Source organism: Podarcis muralis, chromosome 13 (assembly GCF_964188315.1).
Source record: "Podarcis muralis chromosome 13, rPodMur119.hap1.1, whole genome shotgun sequence".
Taxonomy (NCBI): Eukaryota; Metazoa; Chordata; class Lepidosauria; order Squamata; family Lacertidae; genus Podarcis; species Podarcis muralis.
In genome coordinates, this window is record NC_135667.1 from 25636700 (window position 1) to 25647309 (window position 10610).

Consider the following 10610-nt stretch of genomic DNA (forward strand, 5'->3'; position numbering starts at 1 on the left):
ACCTATATTTACCCACTAGTTCAGTTCACAGTTCAATTTAAGTTCATCCTAATGATCCTCAACATTTCCTTCCATCATTCGGAATATTACAAGCAGTGTCAAACATACCTGAGTAGATGGTAAGAAGAAGAAAACTCTCACACAGTTGAATGTCAATTACTTAATTTATTTTCCCCGACAATTATGATCTTCAATCACCCAGCAGAGTTTCTCCCCTGAGAGTTTCAGGCCTCTTGTGACTGATCTACATTTATTTGTATGCACGAGCCCTCCTAACCTTGTAGAATAAAGCTTTTCTCTCTCTCTTATACATTGGTTATTTGGAATTCAGTTTACTTCACAGAAGACTAATGTAATTTTTTATGAGAATGGTATAAGAAAACTGGCCAGTGTCAGAAGCAAAAATGGCCAACACTTCCACTATCTCAGTATATTCCCTTTTTTGGTGATCATGAATTTGGTTAGAAAAGACATACAAACACTATAAAACACCAGTATCTAGCCATCTAACTATGACAGCTGCTGTAAAAGTACAACTTGGTACATTGAGAATGGACAGAACATGGTAGTGGAGTCTTTATCTGATTCCAGAATAATGTGATCAGTAAGTCTAACAGCCAAAAGCCAGTTCTGGCATGGTTTACTGGTCCAACTGGCTTAAACTTAAAATTAGTAGCCAATATTAAGCCACAAAGTTAATTTCCTGCAGTAAACAATAGTATAAAGGTATATGAAATGTACATGTAACAAAATAGAATAAAGAAACACCCCATGTTCAATTATTCCTTTTCTCGGTTAGCAGCTTCTTGGTATTGAGATCAGCCCTGAAAACAATGACGTAACACTTGGGGAAGAAAATGCAAGCCAACAGCCCGGTATTGGAGGCCAAGATAGCAAAAAGCTCCACAGCCACAATGTGTTTCCCCTTGGTGCTCAGATAACCAGGAATAAAGGAGATCCAAACACTGCAAAACACCAACATGCTGAAGGTGATAAACTTGGCTTCATTGAAGGTGTCAGGCAAGCTTCTGGCTAAGAAAGCTACAATGAAGCTGAAGAGGGCCAGAAAGCCAATGTAGCCCAAGACACAGTAGAACATGGTGATGGAACCTTCATTGCATTCCAGTATGATCTTCCCAGTCTGAGAGTAAATGTCAACATCTGGGAATGGTGGAGAGGTCAACAACCATGCAATACAAATACAGACTTGTTTGAGGGAGCAAGAAAGAAGAATGGAAATAGCCACTTTTTGGCCCAGCCATGTCCTCATCCTGTTGCCTGGCTTTGTGGCCAAGAAGGCCAGGATCACAAGAATTGTTTTTGCCAACACGCAAGAAACAGCCACAGAGAAAATGATGCCAAAAGTCATTTGTCGGAGAAGGCAGGACACCTTCCCAGGTTTGCCAATGAAGAGCAAACAAGAAAGATAGCACAACAGGATGGCAATGAGAAGAACACAGCTGAGGTTCTGGTTGTTGGCTTTGACAATGGGTGTGTTCCAATTCTTTACGAAGGTTTGTAACACAAAACAAGTGATCACAGTAAAGGAAAGAGCAACACTAACCAAAACAATCCCCAAGGGCTCTTGATAGGATAGGAAAGATATAACCTTAGGGATACAGTGGTCATGGTTCTCATTTGGATAGTGATCTTCTGGGCACTTGACACAAAGAGTTGCATCTGAAAGGTATAAAGAGAATATATCATTGAAATAGCACTCTTTGCTTTAAGCAGGAAGGATTAAATCTCATAATGCCTTGTGAATGCTGGACAAAAATGATTCAGTCCAAATGTTTTAATGAAGGCATCTCAATTCCAAATATATACTAAGCACGGAACAAAGCCTAAAGACAGGAGGGTTACATTCAGTGAGGTACCTCAGGGTGACTTGAAGAAATGATCATTAAATAATAATCATCTTTTTGGAGGGGCAATAAGACCTCGCTACTTGCAGTAAGGTAGGGCCCAGGCTTTGGGGCTATATCTTGTCATGCCCTTTGGAATGGGAAGTGTTTGGCTTTGCCAAGCAGAGTCAGCCCACCATGTCCCTGAGTCACACTGAGCCAGTTGCCTCAGGCAGCAGGCAGGGTACAGCTGGGAGGGAGGCAGAGTGTCCCTCCCCCCCCCCCACCCATGTTGCCCTAGAGGGAAATGGTGCCTCCACCACTGGCTGGGAAGAGTGGGGCCACTGCTGCCACAGCCTGTTCCTATCCATCTATTTTTTTTTCTCTCTCCCACCTTCTTCAGCATGCTGGGGCTGATTTATCAGGAAGCAGCAGAGGTGGCAGCAAGGGGCAGATTTTATGAATAAAATGTTCAAATCATCACTTGTGTCTTGCTTCTTTATTTCTGGGTCTGGTTGCAAAACACAACCGTTTTAAGTTAAGTGTGTCCATTGACAAAAATATCCTGAAACCTGATTCACCAATAAAGTTCCAATATATTCCCTTGCAATCATGATTCAAAACTCTGAAGGCTGATTCCGGACAGTAGTCCCAGGGTGGATCTATGCTCAACATTTTTAATGTTAAGGAAGGGTTAAGAAATGGTTTCGATAATGTAGATGAACACATGATGTCCTCCTTTTTACATTCATAATGTGTTATCACCTTGTCTTTTTATCACTGAATGAACAATTAATTTATGCTGCGATATTGGTAAAACACTGCTCATATGTCCCTATGTAGCATTTTACCTTCATTTTTTAAGTTATTGAAAATCCCATCCCCCTCCAGTGGTATTTGAGGGGCACAGAAATCAAAGACAATGGAGGGAGGGAAAGATGGGAGGGAGGAAGAATTAAAATGTGACATCAGAGGACAAAGCAGAGCAACCAGTGACCAGGAGCAGGGAAAGAAACAACATTTAGGAAAATGGTGTTGCTGGGTATTATTTGAATTAGATGCAAAAACCAAGTTATAAAACATGTTAATTAAAAAGTATGCCCTGTGATGTTTTAAAACAACATATGTATCATCATTCTAATAATGGGAAATCAATCAATCAATTTCCTTTATTCGACCGATAGTCAGAAATAAAACATTACACAATAATTATAAACTATAACATCATAAGGTAAAGGTAAAGGTACTCCTGCCCGTACGGGCCAGTCTTGCCAGACTCTAGGGTTGTGCGCTCATGTCACTCTATAGGCCGGGAGCCAGCGCTGTCCACAGACACTTCCGGGTCACGTGGCCAGCGTGACAAAGCTGCATCTGGCGAGCCAGCGCAGCACACGGAACGCTGTTTACCTTCCCGCTGGTAAGCGGTCCCTATTTATCTACTTGCACCCGAAGGTGCTTTCGAACTGCTAGGTTGGCAGGCGCTGGGACCGAACGACAGGAGCGCACCCCACCACGGGGATTCGAACCGCCGACCTTTCGATCGGCAAGTCCTAGGCGCTGAGGCTTTAACCCACAGCGCCACCCGTGTCCCACATAACATCATAGGGGTACATAAATAAGGTAGGGCCACAGTACTAGACCTCTCACAGATAACCCACATCAAAGCATTCAGTTATACGTTTCCGACACTTGAGTGCCAGGAAAAGGAATTTAGCCACTGACAAAGTTGTTTTCCCAGAAGACTTATTTAGTAGATATGCTGTCTGCTTTCCTCTTTGTCGGGAACTGAGCTGGGATAAGTATGGAGTTATAAGATACTGTCTTAAATCGTTGTAGATGGGACAGCTCAGTAAAATGTGCTCTGTGGATTCTACCTCACCCAATGCACAGTGGCATAATCTCTGGTCATATGGGACTCCTCCATATCTTCCCTTCAGAACCGCCGAGTCAAGAACATTCAGCCTAGCCACAGTAAATAGTCTGCGGTATTCCACGTAGTGGATATCCGCCAGGTAGCGAGCTGGAGCAGCCCGATACAACTGCTCCCCCCAAAACAACCCAGGTTTCACACGGGCTATGTCCTCCTGTCTGGCAATATCCCTTAATCTTTGAGCGATCACCGCCTTTGCGTGGCTATACATCATGGACTCTATATAAAGGGAGGACAACCCGCACTTCTGCACTTCCTCCACTATCTCCCCTTCCCATGGAGATTTAAAGTTATCCCTCAGAATCAAGGGGGCCAAACCCACCGGTCTGAAACAGAGCTTGAGCCATAGCCATAACTTCACTTTCAGGGCCACATTCCTAAAGGCTTGACAACCGGTTTCCAATCTCATGATCACGCCTGCCACAGAGGGGGGGGGGGATCCTGAGTATGGGCCTGAGGAATTGGGTTTGGATAGATTGGGAAATAACATTAAACAGGTCAGTGTAGATCCAGCCCTGGACATTGTTGACCACTGAACTACAAATGGCTGTCAAGCAGGAGCTGGTTTCCTGAACTGCTTTTCAGTTGAGATGTCAAACATGCCCAGTGAAAGGCATTCCATTGTTGGTGGCTTTCCTGCAGAGAAGCAGCTTGCAAAAGTGCATTAAGCACAAAGCAGGATTGACACCTCTGCTGAACAACTGAAATGTGAATCTTGAGTGGTGTATGCTTGCTTCTTTGCAAGCAACTTCTTCGCTGTCAAGCCACATGTAAAGCAGCCGGATTGGCAACTCTGCTGAGCAACCGTTCAGTGGAGGCCCTGATCGTACATGTGGCAGGGTGCTGCTATGCAAGAAGCTTGTCAGAGAATTGAACTCATGCTCCTAGTCTGGAGGTTGCTGGAGAGGAAAAGCAATACAGTGATACCTCGGGTTAAGTACTAAATTCGTTCCGGAGGTCCATACTTAACCTGAAACTGTTCTTAACCTGAAGCACCACTTTAGCTATTGGAGGCTCCTGCTGCTGCCGCACCGCCGGAGCACGATTTCTGTTCTCATCCTGAAGCAAAGTTCTTAACCTGAAGCACTATTTCTGGGCTGGCGGAGTCTGTAACCTGAAGCATAAGTAACCCGAGGTACCATTGTAGTTCCTTCCTGCTTCCCCTTCCCGGTTACATGTTCATTAAAAATAAGTTCCTCCCTAAAATACTTCGGAACCAGGTTAAAGGTAGAGCAGGTGGTTAACCCTGATTCAAGAGCCCTGGATTGAGGTTTAGTATTGTATGTCAGTGCATAGCTCTGCACACTACAGAAGTATACTGATAATTCTTTTGCTATGTTGATAAATCCTCAGTAGTGCCAATCTGCATAAACACGGACTTGCAAATTGTAATTTCTCAGGGACCTGAATAGAATTAGGAATGCACTGCAGATGGAAGAGTGTTTTTTACTTTTTCCCGCTGTGCTGTGGTCCTGATAAAGTATAGAACACAAAACTCATGTTTCTAAAATTTACTGTACACTGTCACATACCCTTCTTGTTAGAAATCATGTTTTCTGAGCACAGAGTGCAGTCATAGCAACAGGCTGGTTTTCCTTCTTGAACTATCTTACTGTGTCCAATATGGCAGCTTTCAACACATATGGAACGTGGTGGCACCTATTCATTAAAAAAAAGGGGGGGATAGAATGCATGAACCTTGTCCTCAAACATAGGCTAGCCCATCACTTCTGTCCTTGCATGAAATCTGATGTGGTTAGGGTCTTTTTAGTGGTGGGTAATGGGGAAACAATGAAAGCAAACTATAAGGGATGTTTAAAGATATGTAGCAGCCTATATTCCTAATGCTTCACTGTGCTGCACATTTTTGATTTTTAAATATTCTGCTGGGAGCTATGACTTCCTAGAGAGTGCATATAGCCCCACACTTTCACTCTTTTATTAATTACCATACACAGCTTTTTTTTACTATTGCTCTGATAAGAAGCACTATATGCCACCTGTTCTGCACTACAGCTCTAACACTAGGAGCTAATCAAGTTTGCCATTTGGTTGTGTGCTGAGCCCTGAAACCCACCCCATGGAAATAAAGACACAGTGAAGACAGAATTTAGTTTAAAGGTTAATGGGCAAATTTAGGCCACAACTTTATTGAATACACAAGTGTGACTGGTATTGGCTTAGGCATTGGTATCTAATGACTATAGCAGGCTCCTGCTAACCCAGCAGGGAACCTGCAGGGGTAAACTACCAGCAGAGGGAACTCCATCAATGTATATTGACTGGAGCTCACCCCTGGGCTTCCCGGGGGGTCCTGGCATGGCCCTAGCCCCTCCCTGGGCTTTGGACGAGATCCAGACCCCAGATTCCTTTAACGGAATACCCTATCAAAATGGCGGGGCAGGTGATGGCCGCACATCCCCTCCCCACATCCCCTTAAACCGTTGCTTAACTGTCAAACCTTACAAAGTTGTGACGATTGCTAAGAGGTAGGCAAAAACCAAGTGGCCACAGCCAATCTGCCACATTGGGGGAAATTCCTACCTGGCCCCCGTTCCAAAACAGGCGACCAACTGAAGTCCAAAGCAAGGCCAGACATGACCTAACTAACAGGTGGGAGGGCGGGTGTTCGGCAGCACAAAGCAAGAGGAGGTCCCCACGTCGTGCTGCCTATTAAATACCCCCAACCCTTGTCACATCGCCGATTGGCCAAGCTGGTTGGGGGGAGTCCCAGGGTAACATGGACCCTCTGTTAAGAGGATCCAACTTCCCTGAGCAAGCAAGAGGCCAAAGTCCTGTCAGCTAGAAACCTGACAGGCTCCCAGTTGCATGCAGCAGTGGAAGTGCAACCCAGTCTGCTGCTAAAAACCAGTGAACTTGGATTTGTGTGATATTTTATTACCCCAGTCAAGCTCTGGGAGGCTCAGAAATTAGTAAAGAGAAATTATAAACTGAAGGGTCTGCAGCAGGAGTGCAAAATGGCACAGACAGCAGCTCCATTCCATCAAGATACACAATTTCTTCCTACCTGCTTTAATCTCTGATTCCATACAATGACATTTTCCATAATGCTGAACATTTGGCTTGGCAAAACCTTTCCAACTAAGACTTTGATGTAGGACTCATTGGGGAAAATGACCCAGTTGATGATATCATACCCAATGGACAATTCCTTGTTCTCAAACAAGACTTCATGGGCAGCTCCATTGTTAAAATGGATGTTTTCCAGGAAAAGGTGGAGCTAGATTGGGAGACAGCACACCACCTTTTATAAAATGGCATCCGTAGTTACTGTGTACATTCAATATTCCAATTACAAAAAAAATTCAAAATTGGACCTGAAGTGAAGCACAGAGGATTCAAATTCATAAGATTTCTGTCACTTTATCTCCACATAATTCTCAAAAATCTACAGTGAATGAGAGTTAGTTTGTTCTTCCTGCTGAGTTCCTGTTTGCACAGGCTCAATCTCTATGTTGAAAATCTGTTTAGACATGACCGCATTTCACTGGTGTCAAAATTTGATATCTAGTCTGCCTTCTGTTCTGAACAAAGAAGGGTGGGCAAGGAATATATGTTTCTAAGCAAGTGTCCAATGACAAGCAGTGGTGGTGGGGATATGCCCATTCAGTTTCATATCCCTGTCTCTTTTTCTGGTGTTTTGATATGTTGCAATGTTGTGTTATGCCATGCTAACCATGGTAGCCACTTTGTGACTGGTGTCCAAGGCATGATCTCAAATTTCCAAATAGACAACACCAGCCTCAGTGCTTTTTTCCAGTGGAGAACACCATTCCAGGAACTATTTTTTTCCGGGTGGCAATGGCCATGGTAGGTTTCTTCATCTGGGTGGCAGTTCTCCAGTAGTTTTGTGTGTGAGAGACAGAGCATCAAACAGCTAACTGCTCAGTCTTGACATCAGGTCACACCCCTCCACCATGCACTGGCCCCTCCCCATGTCTGTGCCCCTACCACCACATTTTAATGTCAATAGTGCCCCTTCTTTCTCAGAAAAAAGCACTGCTCAGCCTTAAAGTGATTACACTTTACCTGCCATGGCTGGACTTCTACATGCTCAAGTCTGCCTTTAGGCAACATAACTCTTTGTCTGGAAAAGTATATGGCATGCAAAGCATGTGCCACAGCATAGACAGCATTATAGATACTGTAGCTCTCACCAGACATTTCCATTTCAAAAATCCTTATAGGAAGTTCCTCCAAATTCTCCTCTCCTCTACAGCTTCCACACAGTTTAAATGCAGCTTTCCACGGCAAACAGAGAAACATCTCTAAAGTGTCATCAAGCTTGACATTCCGAAGAAATTCCTTGAATTTTGGCATTGCATTTGTGTGGACTGAGAAAGAAAAGGCACCAAAGAAAATGTTTCTGCCATTCAATTCTCCACTTAGTTTGCTGGAAAGATCCCACTGAAGAGGCATTATCCAAACCTTTCCTAACTTGCTCATCACATTGATTTCAATTGTTTCCATCAACTGTATTAAAATATTAAGCAACAATACATCCATTCTGAGAACAATCACATTGGCATCAGCTGAAGCAAGTGTTTGCATCAACACTGTGATTCTTACAATGCAATCCAATTGCATGTGATTGTTAAGAATATAGTTAGTTACTGTTTCTCTTTTCAAGAAGGCAACACATATTTTGTTCTGGGCAAGCAAAGGAGTCAGTTTCTGCACAAAGATTTCCCCAGCATCATCATCAGATACAATTAGGCCAATCCATGTCCATCTGAAATGCCAAAATAGCTGGATGATCCCCATATGATAGGTAGTTTCCCTTGGTGCCATCCGGTACAAAAAAGGGAAATCACTTTTGCCACTTACTGTAGCTTCAAATGAACCGAAAGTGAGCTAACAAACAAATAAGAAACAAAAGAACTCTGCCTTAATAAGCAACTGCATCCAAGAACACCTTTCATGTGGTCACACATTACATTCAGCAAGGCTACAATCTGCATATTTCTATATGGAAATACGGTAGTTCAGAAATACATTCATACCATTAATCACATTAAATTTTCAATCAGAGCGCCATCTGTAAACTATACAATAATATCTGTAAGAATAGAACAGGTGCCACACTAATATGCTTATTTTCATGTACAGGCACCTAAAAGTAGGGTTTTTATTTTCTGTTCTTTTTGGCTGACAATTTATTTCTTCAGCTAGAAATGTTTTACATACCTCAACTCAAAAGTATTTCAACACTTCTGTTAAATGACCTTTCAATGCTATAGTTAGTCGATAGAATGTGTAGATAAAGGAAAAGCCAGATCTCCTACATAATCGTGTTTTATTGAGGATGTATTCTGTATTCATATGAAACCATTGCTGAATTTTGCATGAGGAGCTTGTTAGCAGCTAAATATTTTCCTGTTACATTTAGTCTTGGTGCAACACAGATAGCCCAAATTTATTTGTTGTAGTTGCTCATTAATTTAGGTAATCTAAATCTATGGTTTTAAATGGCTCTAGTTTGAATGTAACGAAGAGCAAATATGACCATTATTAAGTGTTAATTTATGTGTTGAAGTTTAGTTTTTAATCAGTATTCCAACTCAGTGTCATTAACCATTAATTACTTCCACTTTTGAGAAACAACTTCTGATTTTTTTCATACTCTTTTTATGAAAAAGGGAGATTGATAGAGCATAATTGAAAAGCAAGTGGACATCATCCATACGAAGCTTGAGTGTGCATACCTGTGGGATCTTGTAGTTGCTTAAAATGGTAGACATCTGCTTGGAATATTCTGAAGTGAGTCCCCCAATAACAGATAATACATTTTTCCTGTCACACTTGTAATTGGGCATACTATTTCTCTGCTTGAAAAGTAGATCCAGAACGGATTGGAAGGTTCTTTTTAAATTATATAAATTGTTGAAGATATGGAACCCCAGGGTGATATTGGGCAAGAGCTGAGGGTTGTCATTGATCTCACGAATGGCAAAAATCAAGGCGAAAACATGTTGATAATATTTGAAGTTTGTGCTGCAATGAGGTTCACATTGAGATTTATAAAGGTGAGTTTGGGATTGTTCAATTTGCTATTAGCAGCACAGGTTTGTTTGGTTTTTAAAATTGCTGCTGGATAACTTTCTACTAGCTGGAGTAAGGGAGGTTAAGATGAATGTATTTTGGTTCAGTATCTGAGATCATAATTGTTCAGTTGAGTCAGACAGAGAGGGAACAGGTAGAGTAAGTCATTGTAAACCCAGGGCAGATGCAGCCAGATTTTATCCCATTGATTAGCTGTTTGCCTTTGGATCAGTGGGACATAATATATTAACATTACATAGTTCTTGCCAGTGGAGCAGCCAGTTTCGAGTGGGGAAAGCTATGCAGGGTACTCAGTGGCGTAGCGTGGGTTGTCAGCACCCGGGGCAAGGCAAGTAATTTGCGCCCCCTAACCCGTGGATTTGCGCCCCCTAACCTGTGGATTTGCCCTAACCCCAGATGTTGCGCCCGGTGCGGCCAGCCCCCCCTGCACCCCCCACGCTACGCCACTGAGGGTACTCCCTTGTACCTCTTTCTCTTCCTGCCTGGTATATTTCCCTGGTGATTCATGCATACACTATGCATAACATGCAGTGAGAAGGCAGTGAATTGGCTCAGCTTTCATTCTTTCCTTTCTTTTTAGGTGGGGGCATATATAATGGGACACAACATTATAAAGTGGGCTGCTTTGAAGTGCTTTCCCTAGAAAAAACCGGGGGGTGGGGAGCTCAAAATCCCACCCCATTACAGGGAATCTTTTGGACATTGCTCCATACAGGTGACAGGATTTTGACCAATAACCCACATTTTCTAAG

The 10610-nt window shown here is 42.8% G+C and overlaps 1 protein-coding gene across 1 annotated transcript; it reads right to left on the reverse strand.

Moving 5' to 3' along the window:
- Positions 1-775: 775 nt before the first annotated feature.
- Positions 776-9611, reverse strand: LOC114582949 (vomeronasal type-2 receptor 26-like). Its single transcript, XM_077918254.1, has 4 exons — positions 9501-9611; positions 6803-7015; positions 5307-5433; positions 776-1680 (listed from the first exon to the last, which is right to left on the reverse strand). Exons 1-4 carry the CDS (start codon positions 9609-9611, stop codon positions 776-778), a joined length of 1356 nt encoding a protein of 451 aa, XP_077774380.1.
- Positions 9612-10610: the final 999 nt, after the last annotated feature.

Excerpts from the sequence above, each read along its gene's own strand:
- LOC114582949 (XM_077918254.1), bottom strand. The coding sequence starts at position 9,611 with ATGCCCAATTACAAGTGTGACAGGAAAAATGTATTATCTGTTATTGGG. Across the intron at positions 5,434-6,802 it reads GGAATCAGAGATTAAAGCAG|GTGCCACCACGTTCCATATG; the intron begins GTAGGAAGAAAT and ends TTTAATGAATAG. Across the intron at positions 1,681-5,306 it reads CATGATTTCTAACAAGAAGG|ATGCAACTCTTTGTGTCAAG; the intron begins GTATGTGACAGT and ends TATACCTTTCAG.